At 40.0% G+C, this 19,372-nt stretch overlaps 1 protein-coding gene across 5 annotated transcripts in view; it reads left to right on the forward strand.

Annotated features, from left to right (window-relative positions):
• The window catches only part of CTNND2 (catenin delta 2), a 913,492-nt gene that overhangs the window by 549,877 nt on the left and 344,243 nt on the right, over positions 1 to 19,372 (forward strand). For all 5 annotated transcript variants that reach the window (XM_077879565.1, XM_077879568.1, XM_077879566.1 and 2 more), the window contains one exon: positions 5,662 to 5,914. In XM_077879565.1, coding sequence (XP_077735691.1) covers positions 5,662 to 5,914 — 253 coding nt within the window. The remainder of the gene's footprint in view (positions 1 to 5,661; positions 5,915 to 19,372) is intronic.

The raw sequence follows: 19,372 nt of genomic DNA on the forward strand, positions 1-19,372 counted from the left end.
CTGCAGTAATGGCCAGTGCTTAATAAAGTTATAGAGGCATTTCATAGAACCTTCATGTTCATAAAATTTTATTACTGGTATTCAATAACATAAATAATATTTTCAATTAAAATCATCATTGGAGTCCACAAAAAAGTGGAATATTAGCATTTATTACTTCTTAAATGCTCTTACTTCAAACTGTAAAAGTGATTGCTTCCATTAGAGCAAGTCGAATTAGATCTTCAATAACCTCTTGGTTATATTTTTAAACTTTTTTAAAAAGTCTAGAAAGTCAGGGGCATATCATTACCCAATTGGAAATGTTTAATGAACCCAATGATAAATATCATCTTAAAACCAAGAAGAGCTTCCAGATGCTTCCCTGTATCAAGTCACCTAAAGTGGCGTAAATAGAAAGTGGAATTGAGCTCAGCTAAAGGAAAGCAGGGTGTTTGCCAGTAGAAACAGGTCATTGCCAAATCCAGAAACACTAACATCCACACCAATAATAATTCTATTACTACTAAGGATCCTGCATTAATTCCTCTCCCCACAAAGGTGATAATAGATGAAGTTAATAGATTATGTTAATGATGAGCATTGAGTAATGTATAGAAGTGTCAAATCACTGTTTTGTACACCTGAACTCAAGCAGCTGTATGTGAACTATAGTAGAATTAAAATGAAAAAAAAAAAAAAAAAAAAGATTACGTTAAATTTACCCTGGAATTTTTTCCCAGTGAGTGTAGCATGGATCAGCCTGTGCAGAGTGCAGAAAATTGGAAGATCTTTACAATAATAATGCTGCTGGGAATATAGTGGGTTGAGTGCCAAAGGCTCCTCATCCCTAAAATAACAGAGTCAAAACCTCTTTAAGAGAATTCATGGCCACATTCTTGGACCTGTTGTTACCTAAGCCATCTTTCTTTTTTTTTTTTTTAAGATTTTATTTATTTATTCATGAGAATACACAGAGAGGAGTGAGAGAGAGAGAGAGAGGCAGAGACACAGGCAGAGGGAGAAGCAGGCTCCACGCAGGGAGCCCGACGTGGGACTCCATCTCGGGTCTCCAGGATCAGGCCCTGGGCCAAAGGTGGCGCTAACCCACTGAGCCATCCGGGCTGCCCCCATCTTTACTTTCTGAGCTTGCAGAGGAGATACTATTTAATTAGCTTATTGTGTGCTTATTTGGTATTTATAGAACAAGCATAGTTTATGTTTTCATATTTCCCTATATACAAATATACAGAAAAGCAAAGATAAGTGTTTTTTTCTTTTTTGTGGAACTCTACTTTATATCCCGCCTCCATGTTTCCTCATGAGGCAGATTCCTAGATTTTATTCTGTTCTCTTTTTCTGATGTCAGTAAAGAATGGACGTAACCATCCATCGTCATCAAAATAGAATGTCTGATTAAAAGGGTCCTCTTCCCCTCCTTCAAAAAAATATAACACATAAAACATCTTACCACCACCACCCTTTGTACAGTAGACCTTTATTTGTGTAGCTGTAAAGAAAACAGATAATTTTGTGAACAGCGCAGATGTCAGGTGAAGTATCAAGTCAGCTGCTGAAGAGGCTGCTTTTAAAATCTCCCCAAAGAGACCAGCAGCATGGTTCGTTGAGCTCCAGGAGCTTATTGAGTGGAGAAGGGGCTGTTTGCAGAGCAGGTGAGGAGAGAGGGGAGTGTTTAAAGAGTTGACGAAGCGCCTTCCACCTTAATGTTTGCCATGGGAAGGTTCCATTGAATAGAGCCATCCTGCAAGGCAGGTGATGTGGCCAAGTGAGCTCTAAAGCTCAAATAAGAGAAAATGTATAAGGACACATAAATTCAGGAAACGTGGTATTAAGAGAAACTCTTCACTAGTGCACCACCAGTATCCACTTATCCATACTAAAGGACAGCTATGGTTTGCATGAGCCATACTGAGGTCTTGACAGGCCAGGTACAGAGAGAGAATTTAATGTATAACATTGTCATTTTTCTATGTCACACTTAAGAAAATATAAGGCGTTGCATTGTTCCATAACCGATGGCTAATTGGAGATCTGTTAGATTCTCACACATTTTCTTAAAGACGATCACATGACCTACACTTGACTATAGTTTCGTTTTCTCCCCATTTGTATTGCTATTTTACATTATTGTCATTGCACTGATCAGCCTTGTTCCTTTTTTTTTTTTTTTTTTTTATCACTTGCCAGGACCAATTTGAATTCTAATTCTATTTTTGAAATTCTCATCAGACATCCTATTTATTGTGACCTCAAAGTCTAAACTGTAGATTCAGGAATGGTGCTTCTGAAAGACCATTTAGCAAGTGCCACAAATGCAATTGTGATTTTTCTAATGAGACCTTTTTGGAAGTTGTTCACCCATCTTGGATTTCAGAATCCACCTTCTTTTTTCTTAATATAGTGATATCAATGATCAAACTAAGATTCACAACATTTTAAAATTAAGGTAACTGCAGGTTGGTATCCCTATTCTTCAATTTTTCTAGAAATGCACATTTTCTAGACATGAACATTTTTCTATGTAAAGAATTTTTCTCGATATTTTCTGCATATCCAAGTAAATTCAATTTAATGACAAGTGGTGTAAATTAGCACATCAATTTTTAACAACTTTTTCAATATAATATTCATACTATAAACCCATCCATCCTCTGTGCCTTTAGCACACATTTTCTTAATTTTAACCCTCTCATAAGTTTCCCCACCATGTCAGTAAAATGCATTAACATGCATTTTGTAGTTTTAAACCTTGGTCCAGTTTATAGTGTTGGTTATGAGTATAAACCCTGGAAGCAGGCACAAGGGCTTGAATCCTTTCTCTAACTAGGTACTGGGAAAACTCAAGCAAGTTACATAATCTTTCCATGCCTCAGTTTCCCACCTGTGAAGCGTGAATGACACGTTCACTCTTCTATAGGGTCATTGGAGGGGAAAAAAAGCCCTTGCAGGAGCTCTAAAATCAGATACTCAGTGGCTAGGGTGTCCACCCCAGTGCAGTGTGGACAGTCCCTTTTTCTAACGCTCGCTGATTTCAACATATTAATGGTAAAAATAGCAATAGTTCATTTGTTCAACAGTTTCTGCATATGACATGTTTAGTGCCTTTAAAGCAGATAATGATCCCATGAGGCCATTTGGATCTCTTGGTGCCACAGTCAGGAAGCCAGAGGTTACAAAGCTCTGTAGCTCACTTGACTGATACCAAGAATTGTCCAGAAGGCCTGGGTGTGAATACGCTTCCAATACTCTTAACTTCAGAGTCCAAGCTCTGACTGCGTTCCATGATTCTGACCCCAAACAGGCCAAAGTGAAGCGGGAGTAGGAGCCTAACACTGTTCATAAACTCACCTCCACCTTTTCTTTCTCCTGCTGTGCTGAGCCAGTGCCTCCCTGTTTCTGCATGATAAGCTGCATTTCACACCCCGCTTCCCCATTTGAATCCAGTGTCCTTAGAGTCTTTGCTGCTGGGAGTGTCTTTTTAAAACAACTTTCATAATATTCTCTTTCAATTTAAAGAGTTTTCTCTTGAGAATTTCTTGGTAGGGCCAGTCAGGCTGTTTGCCTTACCTACACTATTTTTTTGTTTTTTCAACAAGTATAGTTTTTTTTTTTTTTTTTTTTTTTTTCAGACTTCAGTCTTATTTCTGGATCTCTTATTTCTGGATCTCTGGTCCTCTTTTCCATTAATCGTTGTACTTCTTGTATTCATAATAACACTTTTGTATAGAAAAGGATGTCTTTTCTGATATTAGTAACCAAGCTTAACTGTAGATATTACTTTCCTGAAAGGAAAAAAATGCATTTATCTGGAAAATGTTAGGTGTATTTAGTTTTCCCTTTTTTGCCCTGGATTTGCTGCCTAGCTTGTCACAACTCTTCTACAAAATGAAATTTGTTTACCACTGTGCATTTGTTCCTCCAAAAGCAAGGTTATGCCTGGCCTAAATTTTCAACCCCTGTCACCGTAATATAAAGCACACTGTTCATAAATTTTTAAGACATGAATTTTAATTACACATATGTGTAATATTTTGGAGAAGATGTGACTTCTCCAGAAATTGCAAAAAAGACATAAGACAAATTTTTCTCTTTCCAGACTTAATGTTCTTAGTCTCATCGGATCATTTGGGAACTTAATCCGTCGGGACAAGCCTCATCATTTCAAAGACTGCTTCTCAGAATATACATACCTTGTTTTGTTTTGTTTTGTTTAGAAAGTTTTTCTTGAATGTTTTTCTACTCTTTACCGTGCTACAGTGGCTATTCTACTAATTTCAATTATTGTAAGATTAAGTATTACAGTTCATTGGAAATGAGAAGCCCTGAACTCTTAATTAAAACTCGGTTCTCGGCACTGAAATGTTTTCCACCGGTTCACTTTACAACATTTTTGTCATTTGACACAATTTCCTTAACTTCTTTTAACAATTTGTTTGCTCACTGTGACACCGTTTTTTGGCATATGTCCCCTAATGTGAGAGAGGACCAAATAAGCTCTAATGTCACTAATAATAAGCACTCAGGAAGTCAGAGTTGAGGGCTGTGATTTATAATTGAAACCTTATTTCGTACAGAGCCCCCATGGTATAAATGGTCATACCCAGATGCTGGCTATATTTTGGATGTTTTGATCTGCAAAGCCAGAAAGTAATTGTACTGTCCAAGATTGGTCATGGCTAACAATTGTTGCAGCAATTCATAACTGGCCACATTCTTTTAACACGAAAAAAAATGCTATTTTCATTGTATATGTTCCTTAAACCTTAGATGCCAAATATTTTTGAGAGCCCGATAAAAGAACGCCATGAAATGAACTGAAAATTGGAATCCACAAAGGAAACAGAATTGAAATTCAGTTTGGAACTAGTTAAACTCACTTTAGTAACTGGTGCAAAAAACATCTTCTCAAAACCATTTAGACATTTTGAAAAGATGCAGATACTTCTGAAAAGCCAAGTTGGCTTGTTAGTTTGTGTTGCAGTTGGGCTGGTCTTCCCTTTTCCCACGTGCCTCCCCTTCACCGAATATGTTAATCTGACAGCTCTAGTTGAAGAAGAGGGATAAGAAGACCTTGGAGAGTAGCTTTCCAGGAGCCGGAGCAGCCCTGTGTGTAAGGGCCGGGACTAGTGGTGGAGATGGGAGGCCTGCCTCTGTCCACCTCCACCCCCATGCACACCGTTTTGTCTTTTACTCGGGAAAAGTAACTACTGTACAAAGTTTGTTTTACTCCCTTAATAAAATTACTGTAACATCATCTGAGTGAACGCTTCCTGAATTTTCGAAACCTGAACAATAAAGTACTAACTATCCGTGATCCCCCATAGACGATTCCCTACGGATCCTCTGGGCTTGGGTTTGACGTGGAATTGACTCCCTTGGGTATTGGTGAACCACACACAGCAGATGCCCTTCCCCCCACCCGGCCCCAGTGGCCGAAAGGCTTGTTTCTGAAAGAGCATGCTGGCTATCATTATGCTGGATTAACACCAAAAGGATTGGCTCAAATACGACGAATTATTTCTTTTATTCTTCCGAGCCCTCTTTTTTCTTCTTCTTCTTCTTCTTCTTCTTGTGTGTGTGGCCTTCCCCCTGCCTAGACCTGGTTCCCCGTTTCCGGGAGCGGGTGCCCGAGTTCTCACTGTGCGCCTCCTTCTGCCCTAGCGCCGTCGTCCCCCGGCGTGGACCCGGGGCCCCTGCAGCGCGCAGGCAGCCAGCACGGCCCGCAGAGCGCCAGCGCCGCCTTCCAGAGGGCGAGCTTCGCCGCGGGCCCGGCCTCCAGCTACGCCGACCCCTACCGGCAGCTGCAGTACTGTCCGTCCGTCGAGTCTCCCTACAGCAAATCCGGCCCTGCCCTCCCGCCCGAAGGCACCTTGGCCCGGTCCCCGTCCGTCGATAGCATCCAGAAAGATCCCAGGTGGGTGCACAGCCCTTCCTCCCTCTCCGCGGCGCGGGCCTCGCGCACGGCCCTTGGAGCGCCCGAGCTGGCGCGCGTGTCGCCGGCCGAGCCCAAGGGGTGGACCGGGGATCCCTGGCGCGGGGTGCGACGAGGGCCTCGACGCCGGGCCTCCGGTTCCTTCTGTGGCTCGGTAGCCAATGACGGTCCTCGGCCAGGGCATCTGCGGGCGCTTGCGCCGCCAGCCCCTTGGTGAGGTCTGGGACGGCCTCTGCCCCGCGGTGGAAGCGGAGGCTCTGGGGCCGCGTCCTCTGGCCCTAGCGGCGCGGTCGAGGCGCGTTCTTGTGTCCCGGGGACCGGGCAGCGTCACCCTGCAGGTGCGCTTCTCCATATCAGAGGGTAAAGCAGTAGTATGCCTTCCGGGTTATATCAAAAACTGAAGATTCTGAATATCCAGGTACCTTTACTTCTCTGGGTCTGAAAGGAAACATTAGGTTGAAGTTGTTTGGGTGTTGATAAAAACTCAGGCAGAGCACATCAAAAAAATTCTTATGTATCCTTTCGCTTCCTTTTTTCCAGCAGTGGGAGAAATTTAGTGGTGCTCTACTTCTGAAGTTAGAATTGGTTAAATGTTGTTTTATTCATAGCGGTTTGATTTATGCTGATAGAGTCGCATAAATATATATCTGCATCTGTGAATACTGTAGATATGTCAGATTTGGGGTATTTCTTTATAGCGGGGCTTGTCGCTTGGCTCTGGTGGTATACTTAAAATTCGTCTCAAGGAATTTTTTCTGCTAGAGCACACAAGTGCATATGTACTGTATGGAGGGGTTTCACAGATCCTTCTGTGAAAGGAAATCACTCCTACAAACATAAAAGGCAGAATGGGACCATTTTACGGTATTTTTCTTTGAGATAGCTACTTTAACACTATTCAGACTGCCTTGGAGGGCCCATGTTAAATATTATATTTGGTGGAACTTCCATTAGAAAAAAAAATCGTAACAAATTTTACAGAATTTTACAAAAAATTGTAACTCGCTGTTAACCATTACAAATAAGAAGTATACCTACATTTACATTGTGCAGTGTTTGCTTATCCAGGTTTTCAGTTTCAAAGGTCCTGAAATCTGCCCCACACGCTTAAGTACTTTTGGTTTGTGTAGCTAAAATGTTCTTCAGATAACAACTCAGCACTCTCTATTTTTAAATAATTGTTCTTAAAAATTAATTAATTAATTAATAATTGTTCTTGATGTGCTACTGAAAATGTATAGAAATAGAAGAATAGTAAACTCAGGAAGTGCTAAATAGAAAAATACATAGTGGAATTGGCTTTGCCTTATTTGACATTGTATATTTCAGTGAGGATAAACGTTTTATCTCCAATGGAAAGGTTTTACGTTTCATATTAGGGGAATTTGATTAGTAAGAAACCACATTTATTTATTTGTTTCCCTAGCTACAGCTTAGCCTCTTTATTTTATAATGCATATTAAATGCATTTTATTTTATCAAATGCTGTATCCTTTTCATTTCATGTTACTGTCATTTTTATAGCCTTTTCTTTCTTCTTTCACTATTCACTATACTGTCATGGCTCTTTTACCTTTTTAAGTTATGGATTATATCACTTATATTTACTGTGCGCCCACTCTAAAACCAAACAAGGAAACACTAATAAGAAATGTTATCATAAATAAGAGAAAATTGGCTGCTAATTTTTTGTATGTGTAAAATGTATCTGCAAGTCATTGCATTATATGAATTACAGATTCAGTTATTTTCAGGGATGCTAGTCATTAGTCTTAAATATGTGTTAAATTTGAAAAGAAAATCATACCACCATCCTAAGATATACCAACAAAACAGAGCCATATCCAGAACCAGAACTATATTGTTGTGAGCTAATTGATACAAAAGGAAGTAATCGTCTAGCATCATGCAAAATGGATGGAGTTTAAAAATACAATAATGCCTTATGAGTTCTCCTAAATTAAAGGAATATGTCAAAGTGTCAGGTTTAATTGACAGACATCTCAAATCTAAAATTCAAGTTCAAAATCTAATGCTTCTTTTATACCAAGATTTTTGCATCTCCCTTTTAATAATGAATTTTGATTGTTATCAGGTGACTGTTACTAGAACTAATAGGTTTAATCTCGGGATTCAAAATTGTTTATTTTGGCATTATGGCTTATGGTTTAAACTTTTTCGGTCCTTATACTTCTTTCAAGCTTAAGTTTTTAAAGAGAATTTGTTGAAGTTTTATTTATCATTAAATACCAGATCATGTAAGTCTCTACTATTCCCAACATATGTTTATAGCACATTATAATTCTCAAAGCACTTTTACTTACATCTTTGATGTAATTCTCCTTTGAGGAAGGAAACTGATAGGTTTAGTGGCTTAAATAAATGGAGAATTGGAGTGTTAAATGACCTTGAAGATTGCGTTGCTGGCAGGTGGGTATGTGGGCTAGAGTCCATACTCTTAGGACATGGCAGCATGGAGTGGCATGAACACTTTTTATTTTTTTCTAAAAAAGAAAAAGAAAAGGAAGGAATAGACTCACATCCTTTAAGATTTTCTTTTCAGAGGGTGAACGAGTGGTAGTATGTGTGTTTGTGTGTAGGAGTTTGGAATAATGAAGGAAATGATAGAAATTGTCTGACTCAGTCTCCTTGCTCAGCTAATTGCTTATTGAATGTGTGGTCTTTGTCTTAGTTTTCATTTCTTTGGCTTTCTTCTCTAATACCTGTCTTATGCATCTTACTGCAGACCGGTGTGCTTTCTCAGTGGAAGAATTTTAATATTACTTAATGAGAAGTCTTCCAGAAAGTAGTGTATTTTTTTTAAATAAAGATTTTATTTATTTATCCATGAGAGACACACAGAGAGAGAGGCAGTGACACAGGCAGAGGGAGAAGCAGGCTCCACTCAGGGAGCCCGACGTGGGACTCGATCCCAGGACTCCAGGATCAGGCCCTGGGCCGAAGGCGGCGCTAAACCGCTGAGCTACCCGGGCTGCCCAAAAGTAGTGTATTTTAACAGAAGAATTTGATATCAGGATCGTTCCAATACATTATACTTGAAACCAGAGATTTAGTTAGCTCTTAATTCCTTTAAGCCATAGGATGTAAAACATTGGTTCGAAGGCTTGGATTTTTCTACCTTGCTTGGCCCAGTCATATATGGGGGCGAAACTTTGGTCTTTTTGCTATGTGGCTGCCTCCGTGCTGTGCTCCAAAAAAGAATGCACGAAAACCTTTTTCTATAGAGATATGATACAATCTAATTTCCTTTTTAAAGTCAGCAACCACTGAGGAAATTTACATTCACATATCTATGAATATAGACGTATATTCATATACATATATATATAAATTTTGCACATTTGCCAAGAAGTTTTTATTTTTTAATTGCGTGTTATTTTCCATAAAATGTGAATCTCTTCTTTTGAAAATGTGAACCTCTTAAGGATAGTTGACACAGCTAATATATTTTCAGTGCTAAACCAAAAACTGAATTTTATATATGATTGGTTTTAGACTTATAGGTCAAGTAAAAATCTTAACATCAAATTGTATGAAAGAGGTTTCAGTAATGTTTGGGGTGATAAGTCATAGCATCCTTCTTTTGATTCTGATTGATGAAATAACTAGAAAAACATAAAGCAAGATCTATATACTTGGGTATACAAAAGTACTATAGGGAACATCTGGGCGGCTCAGTCAGTTGAGCATCTGACCACTGATTTCCGCTCAGGCCATGATCTCCCCCATGTGAGGCTTTGCACTCACACAGAGTCTGTTTAGGATTCTTTCTCTCCCTCTCCCTCTGCCCCTCTTCCCTCTTACATACACAATCTCTCTAAGTAAATAAATAAGTAAAATCTTTAAAAAAATAAAAATAAAAAGATACAAGTACTATAAATGTTCTTGTCTATAAAAGGAAAGTTATGGGTTAGACATTTACCGATAGAACTCAATGCGTAGGTTGTAACAAAAATTAGCATCTTTAAATCATATTTGATTAATCTCTTTTCGAGATACTGTAATTCTTGATATACACTATTTCCAGCGATTTTGCAAACATGCAAAAAGAATCCAACTTATGATAAACATGGTTTCAAGTTAAACTCTTCTTCTTTTTGTTATTCAACATAACAGAAAATAAATACAGAAGGACATCTTTAATTCAGAACTGGGGCGCCGATTTGCAACTGCCTTTCCATTGGTTCTATCAGACTTGTAATTGTTTCATTTCAAGTCACAATATTTGAACGATAATATAAAAATATATATTTTCTAAGGAATCACCTAGGGCATTTCTACTATATTTCATCTATTCTAAGATACTACTCATGTTATTTTACTATTGGATATTGTATTAGAAGTAAATATTATTAAGTAATGCTGCTCATAAATATCTAATCAGTGTGTAAGCCTAGGTTAAGAATGTTTTCCAAATACTGTCTTTCATTGGTCACTACAAAACCAAGCATAGAGCATACAGTGAATGAATACTCAGGACACAAAATGTACTGCAACAATGCTTTATAAAAGGTGAAGATTTGAGGGGTGCCTGAGTGGCTCAATGGTTGAGCATCTGCCTTTGGCCCAGGGTGTGATCCCAGGGTCCTGGGATCGAGTCCCGCATTGGGCTCCCTGCAGGGAACCTGCTTCTCCCTCTGCCTGTGTTTCTGCCTCTCTCTCTGTACCTCTCATGAATAAATAAGTAAAATCTTTTTTTAAAAAAAGATGAAGATTTGAAAACTATTTTTAAAAATCTTTGTTAGGGCAGCCCCGGTGGCGCAGCGGTTTAGCACCGCCTGCGACCCAGGGCGTGATCCTGGAGACCCGGGATCGAGTTCCACGTCGGGCTTCCTGCATGGAGCCTGCTTCTCCCTCTGCCTGTGTCTTTGCCTCTCTCTCTCTGTGTCTCTATGAATAAATAAATAAATAAATCTTAAAAAAAAATAAAAATCTTTGTTAAAGTTTAAAGCATTGTTATGTAACTTAAGTAGCATAGCTGAAGTGTTCATAGTAAAACAGTTATATGGTGCTTTCCATTGCCCAGTTCTCTCCAGTGGTGGAATCTCTGGAGAGCTTGGTTTTCACTTGGTTCGAATGCTCACTAATCATTTATTTAACTGGGGGAAAAATATAGCAATCACAATTTAAAGACCATCAGAGTGTAAAGAGCACTTGGAAGCCATTTACACAGTTAGGTTAAAAGCAAGCCTAACAATTGACTTGAATGCCTCTAGCCACAGGCCACTCACCTCATAAAAGCATTTTATTAATATTTTGAGTAATTCAAGCCTTGCAAATTAATTTATATTGATATGAAATCTGTGCCTCGTATCAGCTCATTCCCTGGTCTGGTCCCTGACCTTTGAAATCACATGAGAATGTGCTGAGCCCTCTTCCCAAGGACAGCCCTTGAAGACAGTTCCAGGGCCCAAGCTGCTGTCCCTGTGCTAGCTGCATCCCTTCCCTGAACAGTCATTACCAGGGCCCTCCTCTGGAGTCATGCAGTGGCCAGTGGCCAGTGGCCTTCCTAGGCGTTTTCTGTATCACCAGAAGTGCAGGAAGAGAGCAAGTGTTCCCTTGGGGCAACCGAGGTTCCTAGTACATTTTCTGGAGAGTGAGATGAGAATGATGTTGGTGACAGTGATGATGGTAACGATGATATTAAAAATAATTAAGTAATATATTTTATACTCAGAATTAAACATTTTTAAAAATATTTATTTGTTTTTATTTAAATTCCTGTTAGTTAACATGCAGTATTAGTTTCAGGTGTACAATATAGTGATTCAGTAACATACAACACCCACTGCTCATCATGATAAGTGCCCTCCTTCGTCCCCATCACTGATTCCATCCATCCCCCTGCTCCCCTCCCCCTCTGGTAACCATCTCTTTGTTCTGTATAGTTTAGAGTCTGTTTCTTGGTTTGCCTCGCTCTCTTTGTTTTTTCCCTTTGCTCATTTGTTATGTTTCTTAAGTTCCACCTATGAGTGAAATCATATGGTATTTGTCTTTTTCTGATTTGTTTTGCTTAGCATAATACTCTCTTGCTCTATCCATATCCTTGCAAATGGCAGGATTTCATTTTTTATGACTGCATTATATTCCATTGTATATAAATACCACATCTTTTCTATCCATTCTATCCATTGATGGACACTTGGGCCGCTTCCCTAATTTTGTTTGTTGTAGATAATGCTGCTGTAAACATCAGGGTGCATGTATCTTTTTGAATTTGTATTTTTGTATTCTTTGGATAAATACCTGGTAGTGCTATTACTAGATCATAGAGTAGTTCTGTTTTTTTACTTTTTGAGGAAGCTCCATACTGTTTTCTAGAGTGGCTACACCAGTTTACACCACCAACAGTGCAAGACAGTTCCCCTCACTCCACATCCTCACCACCACTTGTTGTTTCTTGTATTGTTGATTTCAGCCATTCTGACAGGTGTGAGGTGGTCTCATTGCAGTTTTAATTAGCATTTCCCTGATGATCAGTGATGTTGAGCATCTTTTCATGTGCCTATTGGTCATCTGGATGTCTTCTTTGGAAAATTGTTTATTCATGTCTTCTGCCCATTTTTAACTAGATTATTCATTTTTAGGGTGTTGAGTTTTATAAGTTCTTTATATATTTTGGGTACTAGTCCTTTATCAGATATGTCATTTACAAATATCTTCTACCCTTCCATAGGCTGTCTTTCAGTTTTCTTGATCATTTTCTTTGCTGTGCAGAAGCTTTTTATTTTAATATAGTCCCAATTGTTTCCTTTTGCTTTTATTTATCTTGCCTTAGGAGATATATCTAGAAAGAAGTTGCCATGGCCCAAGTCAAAGAAGTTACTGCTTGTGTTCTTTTCTAGGATTTTTATGGTTGCAGGTCTCACATTGATATCTTTAACTCATTTTGAATTTATTTTTGTGTCTGGCATAAGAAAGTGGTCCAGTTTTATACTGCATGCTGTTGTCCAGTTTTCTCAACACTGTTTGTGGAAGAGACTGTCTTTTTCCCATTGTATATGCTTCCTGCTTTATTGAAGATTAATTGACCATATAATACCATTAAACTTTTTAAATACTCATTATTTAATTTAATCCTCCCTAAGTCTCTATGAAATGAATCTTAATAGTACCCATTTCACATATGAGGAAACTAAGGCTCAGAGAGCTAGAAATTGAATCCATGTCTGCCCAAATTTGAATCTTATGTTCATAACTACTATGAATATTGATGCTAGTATTAGCTTTACAATGAAATAAAATGTAGTCTTTTCACATGTGCATTCTGCAAAGCTATGAATTGGTTATCCTTACCTTGAATTTTTAATTTTCTTTTGACTTTAAGTGAAGGGCTTTACTTTCACTTCTTGTTGGGTGATTCCATTATTCAATACTACAGAAATCTGTGGGTCACAATTATGTTACCCAGTGTGATTACTATAAGGCACTGCTCCATGTCCCTTGGAAATATGAAAGACATACATGTATGTCCTCAGCAAAGTTTTATCAAGACATGGCCGGAGCTGGCCCAGGGACAGATCCTTGTAGCTGTCATTCCTTGGACTCTTATCTCCAGGTCCATCTGAGAGGCACTTGTGTTCTAGGTGATTTTGCAGAGGAGTATTTTAGGATGAGCTCTGTATATATGGGGACAGTATGAAAAAGCTTCATTTTTTTAAGGAGCTTTCAAAGCTATGTGAGAGAGAAAGGTATATCCAGAAATGACTGCAGTGCCCTGGGTAAATGAGACAGACATGATCAAAAAATCATGGAGGAGAAAGTGAAATTGAGTGTTTGGTACAAACCTTGAGCAAGAGGTGGCATTTACATAAATATGGCAGGAAGTTTTTGAGACAGAGAAAACAGGTGGAAAGGAAAGGGAGCTGGATATGGAGGGGTAGGGCCTATTTGAAGCTCTCATGAGGCCTGAGTGGGTTGAGGTATAGGATTTCCTGAGGGAAGCTGTCTCCATGTATTCCCATCTGCCCCTCCCCCGCAATCAGAATGGAGCATTAGCTTGCACCCCAAATGTAGATTTGTTCCTCAGAAAGTTCAAATACAGTGTGTGAATTTCCTGTGGCTGCCATGACAAATTCTCACACATTGAGGGGCTGGCACCAACAGAATTCATCTCTGACAGTCCTGAGGCCAGACATCCAAAATCAAGGTGTTGGTGTGGGCTCCCAGGCTCCTGGGGACAGTCCAGCAGCCTGTGGCCCCGGCTGTCCCATTGATGGTGGTAGCATCCCTCCAGCTTGCGCCCCAGTCCTTACACATGGTCTTCTCTCTCTCCCGGCCTCCTCTCCATTTCCTGTGAGGACACTAGTCATTGTATTTAGGGCCCATACCATCTTTTTTTTTTTTTTTTAAAGATTTTATTTATTTATTCATGAGAGGGAGAGAGAGAGAGAGGGAGAGAGAGGCAGAGACACAGGCAGAGGGAGAAGCAGGCTCCATGCACCGGGAGCCCGACGTGGGATTTGATCCCGGGTCTCCAGGATCGCGCCCTGGGCCAAAGGCAGGCGCTAAACCGCTGCGCCACCCAGGGATCCCTGGCCCATACCATCTTAATCACATCGGCCAAAACCCTATTTTCAGATAAAGTCACATTCTGAGCTTCCAAATAGACATGAATTCTGGGGGGACACTCTTCAATGAACTACACATGCTTTAGTGTACATTTATACTATTTACTCTATAAACTAGTTGTACATCAAAGATAGAACTTAAGACAGGCTATGTTAAAACAAAAATGTTTAGATTTGTTTATAATTTTAAACATAGACCTGTTCTTCAGGAAGACGATATGATTGAATATGTAAGATCTGTTATTGTTCACATGGCTGGTGTTCATTGCTGCAGGTACAGAGAGATGGGTGAGCTTAGCTATTTTCTTGGTTTTGGGGCATGCTTGAATTATTAGTGCTACCTTGTTCATATTGTGAGAGATAGTTTAAAGGCAGGTAATATAACCCAAAACTTCACATGGGCAGCACATACCCAACAGCAGCAAGGGGCCCTGGGTGAGGTGCTGTAATAAGCAAGGGTGTCTCCGTCAGCCCTGCCACGGTGTTAACTCCCAACAAAAGACGCATCATGATCTGAACTCTAGAGCTAGTGAGAGGGCCAATCCATAGAGTTAATATGGAAGCTCTTCATTTCTTTATTTTGTTTAGTTAAATAAAGGTGTAGAAATTTAGATGTCCTCCCCTTTCAAGCCCAGTGGATGATCTTATGCAGCCGTACAGTACAGACTGTCAACCCAAACGGGATAGCGGAGGAGGTCTGGGTCAAGGTCAGCCCACACAGGGAAAGGGATCTGCAGCAAATTGCAATTCTGGGAGTGATGCTTATCTGCTCTGCCCTCAGCATCCTTGTACGTAAAACAGAAATAATAAAAGCACCTCCTTCTTAAAGTTGTGAGATGAAACATGTTAAGACTCCAACGTCTTGGGAATATTTCTTTACGGTGGGGAGGGAAGGGCCCATTGTCAGCTGTGCCAGTATGGCTGCCTCCCTGCTGCAGACCCCACTTCATCCCCCCACCTCCTGCCCCTCTACCCCACATCCCCGTCATCAGGACACCCAAGGATGGAGTCAGAGCTATGGGAAACATGGGTGAAGGCAGAGAGGCCAGGGCTGTCTGGTTGGAAGGACAGAAAGGCCCAGGATCTGGGAAGGGTTCCAGCCCAGAGCAAGGAGTCAGGGTAATTGAGAGCCCGGCCCTCATGGCAGGAAACAGAATTGGAAAATGGAAAGGAAGATTTCACTGCAAAAGGATTTTTTGGTTTGTTTTACAAAAGCCTCCTTTCCGGGATTCCTTTTATCAGTTTAAAGGAAAGCAATGTTCTCATACAATACTTGTCTGTGCCAGTATTGATTTTCCCATAGCCCAGAATACTCACTTTGCCTCCTGTCTTAAAAATCACTTGTAGGAGTAAGCAACTGCATTTTTAAAATAGCAACTCGTTTCTAATACTACACCCTTACCTCATTTATACTGAAGCACATTCTGGCCAGGGCCCTCCATGACAATTCCATGGGAAAGAGGGATGACACATAGTCAGCTGTGACTGATGAGCATCTGTGCCCAGAGTACTAACGAGTTCATCATTAGCACATCCTCCGTCAGTTGCGGTGGTGGAAATCTCTGTTTTGTGCTTTTCTGGTATACACACTTTACTCTTGGAAACCAACCTCTTCTTTCCTGTCATTCCAAGTGCTTTTGGTAAAACGGACTCTGCCCCAAGTTGGAGGATGAGCATGCAGCCCACATCTGCTGCAAGAGCTGACAGCTTGTAGGGCCCCTATCCACTAGCCAGGCCTCCAGGTGTGTGGACGAGTCTGAGAGACCCCTCTCTCTAAAGTGGGATGTGTGCATTCTGGACTCTCCTACCCCATTTGGGTCAAAAAGCCAAATCCAAACTAGCTAGAGCCAGCAAACAGGAACAGAAGCCGTTACACACCCTCTTCTCTGAGAAGTTTCCTGCTCACTGTCCAGTCTCTATGGAGTTGGCTATAATGGTAGAAGCTCTGACCAGGAAAAGAAACCAGTAAATTCAGAGCAATGGAATCAGCTAGGTTGGTCAGTCATTTCTCAAGGACTGTTGACTTCCAGGGGGAATCTTGACATCCCAGTTATGCTACATAGATTATGTGTCTGAGTATAGATAGATTGTGTGTATGTCTATAGATACAAATACATATAATTTATGTGTGTATATATACACACACACACGTGCACACAGTACATGTATATGTACACAAATTGGCTGTTTATTGGCTCTGCACACGTTTATCCGAGATAAGGCCTACAAAATTTACATAAGTATACATGATTATTAATGTGACAAAAGACACACAATAACACTGATTTCCTTTATTGTCTACCTGTAGGTCTGCTCTCTCAGTCCTGTGGTTTGCTTTTAATTTTCTTTTACCACTTTTTTTAAAGTCATTCTAAAAATATTCCATTCTTTAAATCCATGTTGACAGAGTGTTAAAAATGAAAAAATATAAATTCTCAAAACCAGAGAAACTTAAGATTTGTTTCCCTTGCAGAAATATGAATCCATCAGAGTAGCTCTGAGAACCTTGAAAAATACATTCTGGTTCTTTGTTTATGTATTTAATCGGCATCCACATGGCTGTGCTCATTCCACTTTTGGAATTATGCACCATTTGAAGTGCTCTATGCGTCTCAGAGAATTCGACTAGTTCTTAATTAAAAGAACTCTTTTTTTATCTTTGACTTATACTGTTGTAACGATTCAGAACCTATTTCACTTTTAGCATATCTCAATTAATCAATCCTCGAAGGCTTCCTTGTCGATTCCACTGCAAACAAAATCTGAAATCCCCTTTGGTCATTCCACGTACAAACCAGTTTTAATAATTTACTTGATGTCATAAGTCACCTTTCTTCACCATCTGACTTTAAACATTTAATTGAGAACAAAAAGGGAGCATTCAAAACTTTTATTGTCTTACAAGGCAGGTGGTAGTTGTCTGTCAGTTTGTAACTAATGGGAATTAATTTTTGTTGCTTCTTGAGATATTTTGCAGCTAATAGCACTCATTAATTTGGAGGCGCTGACATCTATAGAGATGAAATTAGCATTTTATAGTAAGAAAGATACATTTTGAGCTGAAATTTCCATTGCTCATGATACATACAGCTCAACGAATCTAATAACCTAAATTCTTTCATGTACTGATGATTGTGTTCAACCGTGTTAACTGGGTTGCTGAACCAAGTATGTTCTAGAGTCGAGGTAATTCTATTATGAAGAGTAGGAGGATAAAGAGGAAGAAAAACAGAAAGAGAAGGAGGAGAAGAAAGACACTGAGTGGGAAATTCAGAAGTAAATGTTCTTGCTATACAGAATATTTTATGTACTAAAGTGCATCTCATTGACAGAGATGAAACTTGTATCCTCACTTAAAATTTCATACTAAAACATGGCCCATGGGCCACCAGTTTGGGGGTCCTATTTAGACATGAACCCAGCATACCAAGAAAACTAACTGCATTTGATCACTGGGCCATTTTCAGAGAAGCCCCTAAAGTGAGGGCGTGTCTACCCTTAGCTGCTCTATACTGCAGGATGCTACAGTGAGACCCCAGGATGTGTCCTGTAGACTTTGAAACCTGGCGCAGTGATTCCCAACATTTTTGGAACTCCTACACTAGTTACATTTCAAAAGACATGTGGGGTGCCACTCTTTGACTTTGCGAATAGTCTCCTCCAGCCACTGCTTAATACATGGGAAAAGCAAACATGGCATAACCTTAGAACATAGGATGGTGTTTGCAATCAAATAAAAGGGACCTTATAGAAAAAGCATAGTTGGTGTGTAAATAGATGCTTGAAAATCGGTGGCTTAGAAGCCACAATGAGAAAGAAATTGCTTCTCTGAACATGTGAGTAGTATAAAATTAGCTCAAGGTACTCACATTCCTCTCAGTGAATGTAATGGAGAAATCCTGGCTCTTTACCTATATGTACTACTTTGAGTATATTTGCTCAATCAGTGAATGACTAGAATTATAGTGTTTCTTCTGAATATTTTCAAATATTTCAAAGAAGCAATAATATTCTACAATCTTAATCATTTCTGAGAAATCTCCATATAACTAGCACAGTCTCTGGAATTAACAGAAATAAGGTTGTGGTAACCAGTCTCCAGTCACCTTCATCTCCTGGTTGTTCACACCTTTGTGTGGTCTCTCCCACATGAATCAGAGCCCTCCTGTGTGACCAGCAGAATACTGCAGGAGTGACAGTGTGTGACTTCTGGAGGTAGGGAAGCCAGTTCAATATCCTGAGGCATTTAAGCAGCACTGTGGAGAGGCCCACATGGGGGGTAGGGGGGGCACCAACCTGCCCTCCATATGAGTGAGCCACCTTCCAGGCAGTGCTGATCATGCCTTTGGGTCTTCCAGCTTAGAACCCACACACTGTGGAGCAGGGACCCACCACCCCAGCTGTTCCCTGTCTTGAATTCCTGACAAAGAAGCAGTGAGATAATAAATGATTCTTGTTTTCAGCCATTGAATTGTGGGATGATTTGTTATGCCTAATGGAACTGGTCATCTTACCAAAGTTAGCTTTCCTCCCAGGGTCTCCTCTGAAACTCCCTCTCTTCCTTTCTTGTTTCAAAAAAACAAGCCAGGGGCACTTGGGTGCCTCAGTTGGTTAAGCATCTGCCTTCGGCTCAGGTCACTATCCCAGGGTCCTGGGACTGAACCCCATGACAAGCTCCCTGCTCAGCGGGAAGCCTGCTTCTCCCTCTGCCCCTCTGCCCACTCATGCTCACTTTCAGATAAACAAAATCTTGAAAAAAGAAAAAAAAGGGAACAAAAGAAAAGAAAAGGCAAAAAAAGGGGGGAAATAACCCAAACATCCATTGACAGATGAATGGATACACAAAATG

Source organism: Canis aureus, chromosome 31 (assembly GCF_053574225.1).
Source record: "Canis aureus isolate CA01 chromosome 31, VMU_Caureus_v.1.0, whole genome shotgun sequence".
NCBI lineage: Eukaryota > Metazoa > Chordata > Mammalia > Carnivora > Canidae > Canis > Canis aureus.